The sequence below is a fragment of the Sus scrofa genome, chromosome 6 (genome assembly GCF_054392235.1).
Source record: "Sus scrofa isolate SSC_HxYL_T2T_F1_AM1 chromosome 6, Sscrofa_HxYL_maternal_Yorkshire_Landrace_v2.0, whole genome shotgun sequence".
Classification (NCBI taxonomy): domain Eukaryota; kingdom Metazoa; phylum Chordata; class Mammalia; order Artiodactyla; family Suidae; genus Sus; species Sus scrofa.
Genome location: NC_139388.1, coordinates 79,193,043 through 79,211,562, shown reverse-complemented (window position 1 = coordinate 79,211,562; position 18,520 = coordinate 79,193,043). Strand labels below are relative to the sequence as shown.

General features: G+C 51.7%; 1 protein-coding gene across 1 annotated transcript; it reads right to left on the bottom strand.

Annotated features, from left to right (window-relative positions):
* Positions 1–6,048: 6,048 nt before the first annotated feature.
* Positions 6,049–12,525, bottom strand: CTRC (chymotrypsin C). The gene is given in 8 exon segments (NM_001244379.2): positions 6,049–6,125; positions 6,846–6,998; positions 7,852–7,997; positions 9,042–9,178; positions 10,000–10,125; positions 10,986–11,083; positions 11,188–11,279; positions 12,463–12,525. Coding segments are annotated over 8 exon segments (807 nt in total). The 5' UTR covers positions 12,503–12,525; the 3' UTR covers positions 6,049–6,110.
* Between the last annotated feature and the right edge of the window lie 5,995 nt (positions 12,526–18,520).

The following is an 18,520-nucleotide window of genomic DNA, read 5'->3' as shown; positions in this document are numbered from 1 at the left end:
AGACCTGCAGGCCTCAGATAACAGAGAACAGCGCAGAATTCTTCAAATTTTTCCATCAAAGACTCCCAGGAGATCGAGGGTTGGCAAACTGTTTCTATGAAGGACCAGAGAGTAAATATGGCTTGTGGGCCATACAGTCTCTGTTGCAACTCTTCAACTCTGCAGTTGCAGTGCAAAAGCAGCCATATGGGCAGAGCTGTGTTCCAATAAAACTTTATTTATAAAAGAGATTTGGTTTTGTAGGTTCTGGTTTGCGGTAAAGAGCTGGGGTCTGACATGTAGCCGTCATGACAAGAGCAAAATGTTCAGGAAATCTCATTCTTCACCTGGAAAACTTGACCTGAATTTTGCAGCTTATTCCAAAGCATAGCCGGGCTTATTTTAATATTCTTTTTTTTTTCCCCCATACAATCTTCATAGAAAACCAGTGCTTTGGGAAGATGCTCTCTGTTTATTCTCTGCCATTACATGGCCCTGGCCCATCACCAAGTGAAGCTTTGCAGACACGTGCCTCTACCTGATAAGCGTGAGTTTCAAGGAAACTGGCCCGCTGGGAATGAAACTCCTTCTCCTAAGAAATAAAAGGGAGAGGGAAGATTTGCTAATAAGTCAGAAGCAGTAATGATGGCTCCATCAGATGCTTCTGTTATTTTGTTGGCTCTGAAAAGGAGGGAGGGCAGGTGCCCATTTTACAGATGGGGAAACTGAGGCTCGGCGAGGTTAAGTCGACCACGGTAAGAGCCCCAACCCTGTGAGTGCCCTCCCTTCTGCCCTGCCATAGATTATGATATAAATTTGGGTCTGAGATAACATGGGGGGGTGGTAGATGGCTCTGATTCTTCCCGCCTCCCTGTACCCACATCTTTTGCCATGTAACTTTGCAGAGGCCCCCCCGGGGGGGAGGATGGGAGCCATGTGGAGCTGAGCTGCCCCAGCCAGACCCAGACTTGACCCCTAGACGTCTGAGTGATTCCAGCCAAAATTGGCAGGGCCACCTAACTGACCCCCAATTGACTCCAGGTGTGTGAGCAATAAACACTTGTCATTGGATGACACTCAAGGTTTGTGGTTGGTTGTTATGCTGCATTATTAATTATGCAGGAAATAGTTGATACAGTGGGTGAAGGCCTTTGGGCATGTCTGTGAACAATAATTCTCCTCTCGGGTTTCTGTCGATGTGGGCTCACTGCCAGCTTGGCTCAGGCTTGTCAGCACACCCACAGCTCCTGCCCCTCCCCGGCAGGGCCACTGGAGAAATCAGTGTGAAGGGGGTCCTTGAGATTTGGGGATTAATGGCAGAGTGTCTAATTGTTAGTCACACAGACTCTGGGGTCAGGCTACCTGGGTTTAAGTCCTGGTGCTCCGTTACCAGCTGTGTGATTTCAGGTGAGTTTGTTTTTTCTCTTCTTCTTTTTTACCGCCACACCTGCAGCACATGGAAGTTCCCGGGCTAGGGGTTGAATCAGAGGTGCAGCTGAAGGCCCACGCCACAGCCATGGCAACACTGGATCCAAGCCGCATCTGTGACCGAAGCCGCAGCTTGCAGCAATGCCGGATGCTTAACCCATTAAGTGAGGCTGGGAATCGAACATGCATGCTCATGGAGACTATGTTGGGTTCTTAACCCACCGAACCACCATGGCAACTCCTCAGGCAAGTTTTTAAACCCCTCTGAGCCTCAGTTTCCCCATCTGTTAAGGGGGTTGGTAATCAGGGCTGTCGTGATGATTGAATGAGATGGAGTATGTGAAGCCCCTGTGGCACACAGATTACCAAGTGCTCAGTACACACTGGCCATGGTGCCTGCACACAGGGGCACTCTAGTGGGTCACTAGCAGGCGGGTCGTCAGCTCCCTCAGGCCAGGGGTTGCCTTGAGGAGGCATAAGGTGGAAGTGGAGGGTCCGTGCCCACGTGCCCACTCTGCCCGGCTCCCAGCCGCTGGTTTGTGACCTCTTGAACAAAGTCCACAAATCTTTGCTGTCATCCCAGCCACATCACAAGGAGTCCTTCCTGACCCCTCCCTTGCCTCTCCCTGCCCCCCCCACCGTGTACTTTAGATTTTGCCCGAAGGGAAGAGGAATGTTGCCTTTACTTCCTGTTGCTGCTTTAACACATTACCGCAACCACAGGGCTTAAAACAGAAGTGTACCCTTTGCAGCAACGTGGATGCACCTAGAGATTCTCACACTAAGTGAAGTCAGAGAAAGACAAATACTGGAGGATATCATTTATATGTGGGATCAAAAAAACTGATACACGTGAACTTGCAAAGCTAGATAGATTCACAGACATAAACAGGGTGATGGAAGAGGAAAGGAGGCAGAGGGATGAATGAGGAGTTTGGGATTAACAGATACAAAATGCTATGAATAAAATAAACAACAAGGACTTCCTGTGGTATTGAACCCTGTATTCAAGATCTTCTAATAACCTACAATGGAAAAAAATCTGAAAAAATTATGTTCAGATATTCAGATACATCTATTTTTCTATATTTGAATCAGGTGATTTTGCTGTATACCTGAAACTAACAGTAGTACTGCAAATCAACTGTACTTTAATTGGAAAAAAAAGACCCAGACATTTAGGAGTTCCCTTGTGGCACAGCAGTTTAAGGATCCAGCATTGTCACTGCAGTGGCTTGTGTTGCTGCTTGCAAGGGGTCGATTCCTGGCCCAGGAACTTCCACAGGCCATAGGCACGGCCAAAAAAAAAAAAAAAAAAAAAAAGAGACATTTATTTTCTTATAGTTCTGGAGGTTAGAAGGCCACAGTCAGTCAGTGTCACTGGGCTAAAGCAGGGCTGGTTCCTCTGGAGACTCTAGGGAAGAGTCCCTTCCCTCACCCTTTCCAGCTTCTGGAGGCTGCCTGCATCCTTGGCTTGCACCCTTCCTCGATCTTCGAATTCAGCAGCATAGCATCTTCAGATCCTCTTCTGACTCTGACCTCCTGATTGGGTCCTCACATCTCCTTCTGACTAATCCCCCGGCCTCCCCATTATGTTGAGCCCACGTGGATAATCCAGGCTAATTACATCCCAAGGTCCTTAACTTAATCATACCTGCGCTATCTCATCTGCCACATCAGGTAAGGCCTTGCCCAGTTCTAGGGGTTAGAACAAGGACGTCTTTGCAGGGCTGTTATTCTGTCTACCGCAGACGGCATTGACGCTTGCACGTAACAGTGCATCTCGTCCTGGAATCTTGAGAATTTTACACTACTGTTGAACAAGCGGAACCGAGGCTTTGCTTTACCATGTATTAGATAATAAAATGTAGTTTTGGTAATTCAACCACATTCCCAAAAGTTTATATAGATTTGGCACCAGGGGGGTGCTGTTAACACTACACATATGGCTCTTAAATGATTACTAAATTGGAGTTCCCGTTGTGGCTCAGCGGAAATGAATCTGACTAGTACCCATGAGGATGCAGGTTCGATCCCTGGCCTCGATCAGTGGGTTCAAGATCCAGCATTGCTGTGAGCTGTGGTGTAGGTTGCAGATGCGACTTGAATCCCGTGTTGCTGTGGCTGTGGTGTAGGCCGGCAGCTGCAGCTCTGATTCAACCCTAGCCTGGGAACTTCCATATGCCATGGGTGTGGCTCTAAAAAAAAATTGCTAAATTATTACTGAATTGCTGAGTGCATCTCTCCTTTCCATTTGCAGCTTGATGTTTGGGGCACTGTTAATGCCCAGAACATGTTAATACCTAGACCTGGCCTCCTTGCCTGCTCCCAATCAGCCCCGGTATAATTGTCAGATGAATGTTTTAGTGTGTAAATCTACCACAGTGATCACTTCCCTGTCTAAACCCATTCTATAGCTCCCTACTGCCCTCAGAATAAAGTCCCACAGACCCCCTCTCATGGCTACGAGTCCTTACAGGAAGGACTTTCCTCACTCTCCAGCCACATCTCTTACTCACCCCTGCTTGGGTGACCAGCACTCCCAGTGTGCCTGGGACCGTCCCAGTTTTAGCGCCGAATGTACCACATCCTGGAAAACTACTAAGTACCAGGACCATCGGTCACCTTGTCCCTGTCCCATGCTTTATGCTCCAGCAATGCCAGCTGCTTGGCGATTCTTCCAAGGAGTTGCCATGCCCCTCCTTGGCCAAGAATGCAAGCCCTTTTGTTATTCCCCAGGGTATCAGTTAGGAGGGTGCTGAGCTGCAAGTAATTGAACACCTGACTCTAGTGGTTTAAAAAAAGGCAGTTTTATTATTATTTATTATTTTTTTGCCTCATTCAGGGCAGAGATTGAACCCACCCCACAGCAGCGACCCAAACCACAGCAGTGAAAATGCTTGATCCTTAACCTGCTGAGCCACCAAGGCATTCCTATAGTTCTATTTTTTCACATAACTAGACGTTCAGAGAATGGTTGCTGGCATCAGATCTGCTGCTTGGTGATATCAGAACGCGTATCTCTGGAATTCTCTTGGCTATAAGGAGGCTGCTTTCGCTCCAGGTATCATGTCTCTATCCACATTCATCGCAGGGTACTAGAGCATGGTGGTCAAGAGCATGGGCTCTGGAGCCAGGTTACCAAAGTGTGGATCCCGGCTCCATCATCTCCCAGTTAAACCAGCTTGGGAAGTCACTAACCCTCTCTAGCCTGAGTTTTCTCATCTGTGGAATGGGGATGCTGTTAATGACAACCTGCCTCTTTGGATTGTTTGGGGATTCAGTGAGGTAGGACATGTAAAACCTGTAGAATGGTGCCTGGCACATAGTAAGTGTTCAATAAATGTTAGTTATTATTTTGCTATTATAACTGCAAGGACTCTGGGGACAACTATGTAGCATTTCCAGCCTCTGATATAGCCACAATTACAAAAGGAGATGGCTGGGAATGAAATTTGGGTCAAGCAACCCACAGCGTCTTTTTTTTTTTTTTTTTTTATGGCCGCTGCTATGGTATAGGGAAGTTCCCGGACTAGGGCATGAATTGAAGCTGCAGCCGCCAGCCTACACCACAGCCACAGCCACGCTGGATCTGAGCAGTGTCTGTGACCTACGCTGCAGCTTGTGGCAATGCTGGATCCTTAACCCACTGACTGAAGGCCAGGGATTGAACCTGCATCCTCAGGTACGCTTTGTCCAATTCTTAACCACTGAGCTACAATGGGAACTTTAACCAGCAGCATCTTCTGTGTTTGTGTACCTTCTATTCAAATTTGAAGACTCAGCTTGGGCATTACCACCTCTAGGAAGCCATCCTGGTCTCCTCCTTTCAATTGACAGTGGTGTAAGTGTCCCCTTTCTGTGCTCCAGGACTGTATTCCTACCTTCACACTTACACCAGGGAACTCAATGATTTTTTAATGAGTTTGCCTCCAGCAGAGTAGGGCTCTTGTCTGGACCACCTCTGGATTCCCAGAGCTGAGTTGGTGCTGGGGCTCCTTGTAGGCACCATTGCTTGTCGAATAAATAAAGCTTTGAGAATGGGCTTGGCATCCTGAAGTGTGAGAGGTCCCTTCCTCCAGGAACCAAAGTCTGCTGAGGAAACTGGACAACTCATGGACCAACCAGAGGCAGCTATAGTCGACAGCTTTCCTAGGAGGGGTTCAGATGCCCCCGGGTGGGGGCCCCTCCCTCTGTAGCTCAGCACATTCTCAGGAGCCCTAAGGTCAGGGGTCGGGGTCCCCGCTTAGATGCACCTCCCTGGACACTGGGTCCCTCTCTTTTTGGGCCCTACTTGCCCTCCAGTCGGCCTCAGGGACTGGAAAATTCCCTGACCCTCTTGCTCAGGCATTATCTGTCTCTGGCACCTGGCCCAGCTCTTTCTTTTAGGGACCTCAGTTCCCCTGCCTGTCCAGGGCAGTGTAAGTTTTCCCACCCCTGACCTGCTGTGACTGTGTGGAAACTGCTGTGATTTGATCAGGGCCCGGTGCTTTGCAGCTTATGAGATGTTGGGGGGCAGGTGCCTGGTGTGTCCTTAACTTATATCTGCTCAGGCCTCCTGGGATCCCTCCTCCACCAGCACCCCCGGCAACCCCTAGAAAGGTCCCCGCAGGGGACGCGCTAATCAGGGACACAGGTGGCTTGAGGGGAAAGAAGATTTATTGCAGCTGATGGGATTTTTGGTCTTGACTTCCAAGGCTGAATCACAGCTGGATTTTCTGGAGGAGCAGAGAAGAGAGTGAGGGACACTGGAGGGGTGGGTGGGAACAGGGGTCAGAGTAGGGAGCCCCAAGCCTTGACAAGCCAGGCTTACCTCTGCCGGAGGGATCTGGCCCACTTTGCATTTCAGGCCATCTTGCAAGTGAGGCTCAGGACACCTCCCACTCCCAGGGTGACAGCTCCCAGCCCCGGGTGACCCTCTGTCCCTCCACCCTCAAGACAGACATGGCCATCGTGCTGAACTGGGGTGACTTTTTGGAGCACTGATGGGGAGCCTGGGGACCTAGTATTTGCTGAAGCCACTGGGTGAGTGGCTGGGGCAGTTAACAACCATTCCTTCTGCTGCACCTGATTCTAAGCCTAAGCACTTAATCAATACCTCTTTTTTTTTTTTTCTTTGATTTTTGCTTTTTAGGGCCACACCTGTAGCATATGGAAGTTCCCAGGCTAGGGGTTAAATAGGAGCTTCAGCTGCCGGCCTACCCCGCAGCCACAACAACGCGAGATCTGAGCTGCATCTGTGACTCACAGCACAGCTCACGGCAACGCCGGATCCTTGACGCATTGAACCCACATCCTCATGGATACTAGTTGGGTTTGTGACCTGCTGAGCTGTGACGGGAACTCCCTCAATCAATACTTCGTGGCTGAGTGAGTGAGTGAGTGAAGGAGCGAGCAGGGGAGGGCGAGTGAGGCTGGGGGCGGGGAGGTGCACCCACCTGGTCGATCCAGTCGATGTAGGCGGACACGCGGGTGAAGACTGTGGGCTTCTTGTAGGTGTTGCAGCCCAACCCGGAGCCGAAGCTGACGATGCCCCGCACCTCCCAGGAGCCGTTCTCGGCCTGGCAGTTCAGTGGGCCGCCCGAGTCCCCCTGCACCAGACCAGGTGGGTGTCAGCCGGAGGTTGGGGAAGCAGGGCGGGTCTGGGTGGGGCATGTGGATTGGCCTTTCAGCCTGGGACCCCCTGTCTTAGCCTCAGCAGGCCCCTCATGAGGGAGGCAGAGAAGATGTAGCTTGGGGATGACTTGGCCTTATTCTGGAAGGCCCTGGGATGTCAGATGAGCTCTTAGTTTGCTGTGTGATCTTGGAGTGATGAGCACCCTCTCTGTGCTTTGGTTTTCCTAGCTGTTCAGGTCACCATGACTAAGACTGAGCTGCCTAGAGAGGTGAGGATGCTGGGAGAGTGAGGAAAGCGGGAGTGGGGAGAGGCTCGGGTGTTGACAAACAGGACAGTCCATGATTATTCTAGAAGTTTCTTTGTCCTATGTCAGACACTCTGAGTCCTCTGTCTCCCTGGATCAATGGAGCTGATGGCCTGAGGGCACATGTGCCCAGACTTCAAGGACGTCTCTTCTACGTGTGTTAGACTCCTTTAGTCCTCATGGCAGCCACGTGCTTACTCTAGCTCCATTTTATAGGCAGGAAAACTGAGGTTCAGAGAGGTCAGACAGTCTGCCCAGGGTTACACAGCTACTGAGTGGTGGGACTGGGACTCGGACTCAGAGACGTACGTTCAATGGTTATGATTTTACCATGGTGCTGGTGGGGGAGGGGGCATGGGGACAAGTTTTTCCCAAGCCTCCTGGGCCCACCAGGGGCTCCATCTCCCCTCTGCCAGGGAGAGGGTTCCTCAGGGGTCTCCCCAGTTCTCAGTCCTTTGCCCTCCTCACTGCCCCCTTCACTGCCACCTGCAGCAGGGATGGGGCACAGCGCCCGGACACTCACGTTGCAGGCTGAGATGACGCCGTCCCCCCCGGCACACACCATGGTGTCCCTCACTGTGCTGCCCCACCAGTCTCTCTGGGAGCAGGTGGCATGATCTACCACGGGCTGCAGGCCCTGCTGCAGCTCGGCGGCGATGGGGCCGTTGGCTGGAGAGAGAACAGGCAGTGACCAGATGGCCTCAGCCCAGCCCCAGGCCTTCGGGAACAGAGGGCTGGACTGGGCTGGGTCAGGACCGGGGGAGTTCTGGCTGGACTTGGCGGGACCCCCCCCCCCCCACACACACCCTTAATTGAGAGGCGAGACTTGGAGCCAATGGCCCCAAATTGGGTTAGAGACCCCTCTAAGGACGGGGAAGGGAGAGCGGGCCGGAGGCAGAACCACCCAGGAAAACCCTCAGGGCAGAACACCCAGGTGAATTATCTTTAATTTGTTTTCTGGAGTTTTGTCAATGGTTTCCTTCTAGTTTCCTGCCTTTGGTGTCATGCTTTAAAAAGACTTTCTCACCCTCAAAATTTCCAAGTATTGATCTGCATGTTCTTCTTAATTCTTCCATAGTTTCATTTATTTGCATTTACTCTTTTATTTTATTTTTTAATAGCTCTCAATTGATTGTCTTTCTAGGGCGGCACCTGCGGCATATGGAGGTTCCCAGGCTAGGGGTCAAATAGGAGCTACAGCTGCCGGCCTACAGCACAGCTGCAGCAATACCAGATCCCTAACCCACTGAACAGGGCTAGGGATTGAACCTGTGTCCTCATGGATATTAGTTGGGCTCATTACTGCTGAGCTATGAAGGGAACTCCTGCCTTTATCGTTTTAATTCAGCTGGAATTTATTTGGGCATGATCCACCACGGGCTCCAGGCCAGTAAGATCTAATCCCCACCTCAAAATGGTTAGTTTCATTGTCTCATAGTCACTTGCATGGTGCTTTGTATGTGCCTGGGTCTGTTCTGAGCCATTGATAAATTCTAGTCCGTTTAATCCTTGTAACAACCCTTGTACGCACTTGGTAGAGTGTCTGTCACATGGTATGTGCTCAATAAGTGTTAGCTATCATTACAAAGTTTAAAAAGACATGAAGGTGTTTTGCCGAAAAGGAGAAGTGGTGGACAACTGGGAGTGGGGTGCTTACTGTGGGAGCCGCCTCCTCCAGGAAGGCTCTCATTATTTGCCAGAGGCTATACTCACTCCAGAGGCGGCCCCAGCCAGTGACATAGCAGGGGTAGTCCTGAGGCAGCAAGGAGCCCTCCTCCGGCAGGCATGACACCTGGATAGTGTCACTCAGTTCCACGGGCTCAGCCAGCTTGATAAGGGCAATGTCATTGCTGGAATCCAAAGTGGAGGTGGTGAATGGGCAGAAGGGCCTGGTCCCCCAAGGCAAGGCTAAGAAGCCTGCGCTATGAGCTGGGAGTCAGGTCAAGGGTGATCAGGGGTCCTTGATAAACATCCTGGACTGCCAGGTTCTTACTGGCAAACTGAGATGCCAGAGGACAAGTGATGTGCCTTCTAGCACCATCAACACCCCCATCCCCCCAGCAGATGTAGCTTTTACCACCTGTGTCTTCACATCATGAAAAACTTAACAAGGGAGACGAGCAGAAGCATGCGAACCACGGTAAGGTTATACATTTCAGTAGAAATTAAGCTAAAGCAAACTGGAAATAATAATGACAAAGATACTTATGGATGCATTTTAAAATGTGTTGTGTTGCAGAATGAAAGCTGACAACCCTAGACAGATTCTGGTTTGATTCCTAGTTCTGCCGCGTACTGGGCTGTGTGACCTGGATGTATGCCTTAACCTCTCTGATTCTCGGTTCCTTGTCTAGGGCTGTTGCAAAGATTAAATAAGACATGGCATGTAAATTGCTTATTGCAATGCAGGCATGCAGTCGTTAATAAGGTGAGTGCTGGCTTGTCCCCTGGCTGAGGGACTCCAGGCGATATACTGTGAGGGGGCCTTGGGGTCCTTATTCCCTGTATACTTTCCGGAGACCCTTGGCGGGTGATGGGGATGGGAGGGGAGGTCAGTCTCCACTTAGCATTTCACCATTTTGCATAATGTTGGCACTTGCTGGCTGTTCAGGGTAAGAACGGGGTCCAGGGACCCCTCGTTCTGAGCTGCCCCAAGGGGCTGGGCACTCACCGAATCAGCAAGGAGTTCCACTTCTCATGGACAAAGATGCTATCCACACCCACGACCAAGGAGCCTTCCTCGTCTTCCACCTCCAGGTTGTTCTTCCCCAGGGCCACGCGGTAAGTCCGGGAGTTGCTGAACAGAGCAAGGGCACTGGGGTCAGGCTGGCCTCCAGCAGAGGGAGGAAAGCCAGGGCATTGGTGACCCAGCTCTGGGGCCACCACGGGACTCATCTGGGGGAAAGGTGTGTTCACCCATTGACCCTTCCCAGGGCACACGGTGAGGACACCGGACTTGGAGTCACAGTCCCCATGGACTCCTGGGTAGGAGCCTCGGGCCTCCATTCCTTCACCTGTCAGGTGGCCTTTGTTTTGGAACTTACCCCCCAGGGCTGCTGGGCAAATGAACTAGTCCACATGGCTTCTGGCCTGCATGATCGCCCCAAATTCCTCTTTTGAGCCCCTCCTCCCCTCACAGTCTGCTCCTGCCACACCGGCTTCCACATCATTTTTCCAACATACCCAGTGGGCCCCCTCCTGTGGCCTTTGCACTGGCTGTTCCCTCCCCCTGCAACACCCTTCCTACCCAACCAATGATTTCTTCCCTCGTTTCCTTCAAGGCTTTGTTCAAACATCCCCTTTACAAAGAGATCACATCATTTAAAAGAGAACCCTTCAGACGTTTTATCCTCTTCCTGCTGTCTTTTTCTCCATTGCCCCTTGCTGTGTTATGCGGTTACTTGTTTAACGGCCCATCGCTCTGTCTTCCACTAGAATATAAGCTCCCCAAGAACACAGACTGTGTCCTCACTGCTGGGTTCCCTGGCACAGAGTAGGTGCATAAGAAATAGTTATTGGATGACTAAATGTACAGCTGAGTTACTGGATAGAAGTGGCTAATTTAGCCCAGTCTCTGGCATGTGTGCTTGATGAAAACAGCTTGTCGGATTCCCGCTTCTGGGTGATGGCGGGGGGTCTGGGTGTCATCCCAGTCACCTGATGCAGTGGGCAGCCGTGAGGACGTGAGTAGAGGTGATTAAGGTGCCGCCACAGGTGTGCTTCCATGTGTCACCGCTGAGGTACTGGAGGGAGATCTGGGGGAGGGTGTAGGAGGGAGGACCACGTGTCAGCCCCCAGGGACACCCCCCTCCCTTCTCCCCCCTCCCCCCAACCCCTGCAGTGGCGCAGGTGCACTTACCTGCCAGGGCCAGCTGTGGGGAACGGCGTTTTCTCCTCCCACCACCCGGGCTGATAGGTTGGGCGGGAAGCTGGGGACCCCGCAGCTGGAGGCTGGGGGAGACGGGAGAGGGGGGAGCACAGGTGAGTGGGGGCCAGCGTTGCATTGGGGAAGCAGGAGGTGAAAGAGCACACATTTGGAGGCAGGGCAGACACGGGTCTGAATTTTACACCGTGACTTTGGGGAAGCCACCTAGTTTGCTGGGCCTCAACTTCATTTTCTGTGAAATGGGAAGAATAGCACTGACCGGGTAAGTTTGTCCTGAGAACTAAATTAGGTGATGCGTATGAAGACGTGGGCCAAAGACCTGGTAGAGAGTGAAGGTTTGACCCAGTGAAGGAAACACAGAGGTGGCCAGCTTGTGTGTGAGCGCCCAGGGACACCTGTGTCCATCCTTACCCGGCTGCCACCTTTTAAAGCCACAGCACAGTGGGGGTGTGTGTGAGTGAGTGTGTGTGTGTGTGTGAGCAAAGAATCCACAGAGTTCCAGACTGTCAGAGCCGGGGAGCTGTGTGGAGCTGTCTGAGAGCCTGTGCTCAAATTTTGGCTCTACCAGCTGTGTGATCTTGGGGAAGGTACTGAGCCTCGGGTCCTTGTCTGTACCATGGAGATATTAATAGACGTGCCTCTCAAGGTCATCATAGGATCAAATAAGCACCTGAATGTCAAGGGCTTAGCACAGTGCCTGGCACATGGTAAACACGCAACAGATGGGAGTGGCTATTATTATTATTGATGTTAATTGGAGGACTCTTAATTAAGTGCTCTCATTTGCCAAAAGGGCCAGTGTGTTTTAGAGAGGTGAAGTGGCTTGTCCAGGTCCGGCGGAGAGTGGGTGGCATTCAAACTAAGTTCCTTGATTCCCAATCTGGGAGAAGGTCACCATCATGGGGGAGCAAAGAACCCCCAAAGGAGAGAAAGGGAGGCCCCATTGGCCCCAGCATCTGCTGTGACCCCAGGCTCATGCTCCTTGCCTTCCACGCCTCATCGCTAATCCTCACTCTGGGAAGGTCAGATCACCAGCCCTACTTTGCAAATAAGGATGCAGAGTTGCCATGCAGACCAGTGGCTCATCTACTGCACAGCAGCTCAGTAGCATCTGAACCTGCATTGGACCCCAAAGCTCCTTTCCTGAAGCCCTGGAGAGCAGAGGGCCCCTGCCCCTAACCTTGTCCCTAGGGGACCACGGGAGCTCCCAAGCTGCTGGTTGCAGCTGGTCCCCAGCCCACAGCTTACCGTAGGCCAGGAGCGCGGCAAGGACTGTGATGCCCAGCATGTCGTGGGTGCTCAGGACCAAGTGGCGGGTAAGGTGGCCAGGGCCGTACTTATAGCCAGGAGCGGGGTAGGCACACCTGGTCAAGGCTGAGTCACCCCTTGGAAGAAAGCTGTTCTGCCAAGGCCCTTTCCCTGACCTTGGGTGGTTACTGTTTAATTTGGGCAGGAGATGGAGCTGGCTTGGATGCACGGATTTCTCAAACATCCTGAGACAGAGCAAATCCTGACTTTGCAGGATTTGAGGGCCCCACTACGCTGTTTGATCTGACTTATTCTTTTCTCTCTCTCTCTTTTTTTTTTTTTTGCTTTTGCTTTTTAGGGCCACACCCGTGGGATATGGAAGTTCCCAAGCTAGGGGTGGAATCGGAGCTACGGCTGCCGGCATATGCTACAGCCACAGCAATGCCAGATCTGAGCTACGTCTGTGACCTACACCAGAGCTCAAGGCAATGCTGGATCCTTAACCCACTGAGCGAGGCCAGGGATCAAACCCAAATCCTCATGGTTTCTAGTTGGATTCATTTCGGCTGAGCCTCAGCAGGAACTCCTGACTCATTCTTCTGAGTTTTTATTTACTGGGTACCTGCTTATGTGCCAGGCACCGTGCCCAATACTTCTTGCATTCACTTAATTCTCCCAACAACATGCAATAGACACGCTTGTCCACTTAACAAGGTGATGAAGCTGAGACTCAGAGGGTCAGTGACCATCAGGGTCACACAGCTGGGCAACAACAGAAGGCAGAAACTCCTGACATCAGTCTAGGGCTGCAAACTGCTTTCCTCTCTGTCTTTATAGCTCTTTGTTTGCTTCTTGTCTTTTTCTTTCCTGCTCATTCAACCCTCTGCTCTCCAGCACCTCCTCCCCAGGCGGCAGATGGAGGCTGAGGCCTGGGAGAACCCTGGCAGGTGCTTGGTTGGCCAAATTCCTATGTGAAGCCAGCTCAGTGATCTCCCTGCCAGCCCCTCGGTCTCTCCATCTGTAAAATGGGCGGATAGAGCCAGCTGGAATCTCAGGCTCCTTTCAGTCCTAAGATTCCATGACTTGGATGTCAAGGTCAAGCACAGATCTGGGTTTGTGGTGTTTGCCCAGAAATCCACTGAGAGCCCTGGCAGCTTGGGCTCAGCCACCTGTTCCTTGGAGCAGCTGGTTTAACCCATTTGCCCTGAGGCCTGACTTCTCATCTTCTGTCCCCTTTTGACTCATCCATATGCTCTTTGGAAGTTGTTTTCTGAGCTGGGCCCATTGGTCACCTTAGGAATTATTTCCCAGTGAAGAACTTCAGAAGGCTACGCACCTGCTGGTTGTGGTGTTGATGTGGGGGGTGGAGGAGGAATTTAACTTACACATGTTTAGGATTCAATCATTTTAAAAAACATGCCTATGTTACTTTGGTGATTAAAAAGAACAAAACAATCAGTTTTGGTTAAAAAAACAACAGAGAGGAGGTCCCGTCGGGGCTCAGTGGAAATGAATCTGACTAGTATCCATGAGGACGCAGGTTCGATCCATGGCCTCACACAGTGGGTTAAGAATCTGGCATTGCCATGAGCTGTGGTGTGGGTTGCAGACTTGGCTCAGATCTGGTGTTGGTGTTGCTGTGGCTGTGACATAGGCCAGCAGCGATAGCTCCAATTTGACCTCTAGCCTGGGAACTTCCATGTGCCACATGTGTGGCCCTAAAGACAACCCCCGCAAACAAAAAAACAAAATAGACAGGGAGCCGGAGGGAGTGTGTAGGGGTCTATCCTGCTGTGATGACCTCAGGCCTCAGAACTGGGGCATCTGAGGGACCTCAGGCTGTGGAAACTTTCTGTTGCGTTCTAGAAGCTGATCAGTGGAAACTGCCTGCTGCATCTCAGACTCAGAGCTGTTGGTCACCAGACTCTGCAAAGAGTCCCCAAATATAGAAAGAGCCACAGAAGCACAGTCACGTAGGTAATGAGGTATCAGAGAGTCATTTGTTTGTCTTGTCTTTTTTGGAATATTCACAGAGAAACGGAACTTTTTTCCTTTTTTCTTATTTTTAGGGCTATTCTTGTGGCATATGGAGGTTCCCAGGCCCAGGGGTCGAATCGGAGCTACAGCTACTGGCCTACACCACCGCTACAGCAATGCCAGATCCAAGCCGGTCTGCTACCTCCACCGCAGCTCACAGCAGCGCCAGATCCCTGACCCACTGAGCAAGGCCAGGGGTCAAACCTGCATCCTCATGGGTACTAGTTAGGCTCATGACCGCTGAGCCATAATGGGAATTCCCAGAAACCGAACTTTTTTGGAGAGGGAGGTTGCTAGCCCTTCTGGAAGGTACAGACAGCATCAGCTTTTAGGGGAACTTCCTTGTCTTGAGACATTTACCAGTTTGGGCCCCTTAATCATTTATGTGTATTTTCTCCAACAATTACTTGGAGAAAACCGAGGTTGCCTTAATCTGCTTCAGATGCTGAAGACAGGGTGCTGAGAGCTCTGCCTAGTGCCGGACCGTGTTCCCAAAGGAGGGAAAACCTGGAGCCATCTCTTCCTCACTGTGTGACCTGTTGCTAGTGACTCAACATCTCTGTGCTTACACAGCCTCATCTACAATATGAAGGTAAACAAATGGTACCTGCCTCGTAGCGCTCTTGGTGAGGTGTGCCTGGCATATGGCAAGCACGGTATGTGTGGCTCTTAGCGTGTTGTTATTGGTCGCTCTTGTTGTTGTTGGTCACCCAGTTCTCACAAGCAAGCTTGAGTGGCAGCGCGCCTTTTGCCTTTGTGAGCCCCTTCCTTCATCAAAAAAATACTAAAAATTATGTGTTATGACTGCCTGGGTATAAAGACTAATATAATCCAGTTTGGATTATATTCATTTTTTTCCCCTGCTTATTTTAAGAGAAACCAAAACATTTTTGTGGGTCTTAAAGGTTTTGTGGGAGGTCCTGTCATGGCTCAGCGGAAATGAATTCTGACTAGTATCCATGAGGACGCAGGTTTGATCCCTGGCCTCGCTCAGTGGGTTAAGGATCTGGCATTGCCATGAGCTGTGGTGTGCGTTGCAGTGTGGCTCAGATCCCGTGTTGCTATGGCTGTGGTGTAGGCTGGCAGCTACAGCTCTGGTTCGATCCCTAGATTGGGAACCTCCATATGCCACGAGTGCGGCCCTAAAAAAAAAAAAAAATATTGTGGGCTCCAGGCATGGTGCCCACCATACTGCTGGACAACTTGGTCCTGGCTATGGCCCCTCTCTGTGTCAGGTTGTGTGTGAATAAGTGGCTGAGACAGACTTTGGGAGATGTTCTGTGGGTCATTGTGAGCACTTTCTATGAGCCTTGGAGATGCCTTTGGCTATGCCCCTGGGGCAGCCAGGGAGAGAAGTGTGTTCTCACCAGGAGCTGCCTCTGGGCATGTGCCAGCTTCACCCTTCCTGACCCAGCCCTGGTGCAGGGAGCCATCGATCGGAAGACACCATTACTTCAGGGGCTCAAACTGCCCCGGGTGACTTAGGTCCCTTGAGTGACCTGATTTTCTGGCGAGGGTAACCAAGACTGAAGACACAGCCCCAAGGAGTTCCTATTGTGGCTGAGAGGATTAAGAGCCCGACTAATATCCATGAGGATGCGGGTTCTATCCCTGGCCTCGCTCAGTGGGTTAAGGATCTGGTGTTGCCATGAGCTGTGGTGTGGGTTGCAGATGTGGCTCGGATCCGGTGCTGCTGTGGCTGGGGTGTAGGCTGGCAGCTGCAGCTCTGATTCCACCCCTAGTCTGGGAACTTCCATATGTTACAGGCGCAGCTGTTAAAAATAAAAAATAAGGCAGCCGTCCCAGGAGGGCTTGAGAGTATCTGCAGAGGGGAGCCCTGGGGGAGTGGATTGCCTATGATCGGAGGGCAGGGGGCTTGGTGTTGAATTAACTTGAACTGGAAGATGTGTCTTTTGTCTGCCCAGACAGGGTGGCACTGACTTACCAGGTGCACAGAAGCTTTTCATGCATTCATTCCTCAAACATTCGCTCAGCAGCTTCTGTGCAGGGGCACTGTGCTAGGGCTGGGGCCACAGAGATGTGTTAAGATCCTGTTGGCACCACCAGAGCTCCCTGCCAGGCAGGGTGATAAGAGCTCTTGGCATGATCCAGACCAAGGGCCAGGAACCCTGGATGAGGTTCGTTCTGGGTGGGAGTTTGATGGAATACTTGTGGGCAAGGGTTACTTCTCTGCAGCTTCCATGTCTGAAATGAACTTGAGGACGTGAGGAGGGGAGGATGCTGGAATCCCCACCTCCATCCTGCTGGACCTCGTGTATTCCAGGGCCTGGAGTGGGGCCTTCCAGGATCTGGGCACTTAGTGTTCCCCAGCCATTCAGGGCCAGACTGTGCTGGAAAAATAATGATGGGTGACTTGGCAGAGGCTGGGCTCAGGGCAGGGGAACATCAGGAGAAGCAATGCCAAGGTTAGGAGTCAAAGGGGCCAGTGGTGAGAACCTGAGAAACAGGGCAGGTGACACTGACTGGGGCCCATAATTTTTACTTGCTGGGACAGGACTCTGAGGTGACAGCTGTTACATGTTGGCAAGGGCCCACTAAGGAGGCAGGCCTGAGGGCTGGCAGGGCCTTTCCTTGAAACCAGATGAAAGTACTGGGCATTCAGTGAGGGTCTGGGGACTGAGTGAGGGATTTGGCATTTGGTGATTGGGGAAGGGGGGGGCAGGATTCAGCCTTGGGAAGTCTTACTGAGACCATGGGACTGGGCAGGGTTTTAAGAGGCTTTTTTTTTTTTTTTTTTTGTCTTTTTAGGGCCCCACCTTCTGCGTATGGAAGTTCCCAAGCTAGGGATTGAATTGGAGCTGCAGCTGCTGGCCTATACCACAGCCACAGCAACACCAGATCTGAGCTGCATCTGACCTACACCACAGCTCACGACACCACCAGATCCAGGACCCACTGAGCAGAGCCAGGGATCGAACTGCATCCCCACAGATACTTGTCAGGTTTGTTGCAACTGAGCCACAACAGGAATTCCCAAGAAGCATCTTCTTTTCTCACTCTTGGTCCCTGATCCACCTCAGGCCTCTTCATTCCTTTACTTGTGCCCTTTGCCTGGGCCGGGAGTGGGGAGTCTCAGGCAGGCTGAGGCTGGGGCTCCCCTCCCAGCTGGACCTGTGGTGGAGGGACTGGCATGGGGCTGCCTGCTGGTATCTCTCACATCCACTGTTGGGCCAGCTGGGCGGGGGGCTCTGGAGCTTGAATTTTAGCCCTTCCCTGTCAGTATCCTCTGTCCCTCGGTTCTGAGACCCTTTCGCTAGGATGTCAGGGGTTCTGATATTCTACCCCGGGAAGGCAATTGAAAGGAGCGCTTAACCTAACATGCGGTGTTCATGATGGTGGCATCTCAGGTGACAGGTGGCATGTGGGTGTGGCCTTCCCTGGGAAATACCCTTTTAGGACACAGCCTTCCCTAAGCAGGACCTGGGAGGAAGCCAGAGGCAGAGGGCCTCCCTGTTGCTGTAGTACCACCCACGTCCACCTGGGGGCAGTGATGCCCAGTCTAACTAATCCCAAACTCTTGCACACCCCACTCAAGTTGCATCTGATTGAAAGGGGTGCCCAACCTGGAAACCAAAAGCCTGGGAAGAGCTTGAGACCCTAGCCCACTCTCGCACTGAAGAGATGGGGTGACAGACCCAGTGGGAGCCTGGCCTTTCCAAAGCCACAGAGGGAGCACTCCAGCTCTTTGCTCATCACCCTAGCCTGTGTGTGACAAGGGAGGCTTGGGGTGTCTCTGTGTGAGTGGGAAAGTCTTGGGACCTCCAGGGTGCATCAATCCAGAATCCCTGTGGCCTTGGTGCCTCCTCTGAATGAACTTGCCAGGCAGGGCTGCCGGATGGGTAGGAGACCCGGCTGTGGGCCAAGTGGCCCGGGGTTTCATCCCGCTGTCCTGCTTGCCCTTGTGCCTCTAGGAGACTTTCTGGGTCTCTCTGTTCTTACCTGGGAATAAAAACGCACCCCCCATCATGGGCTGGCTCTGAGGATTCAATAAGTTGATTTA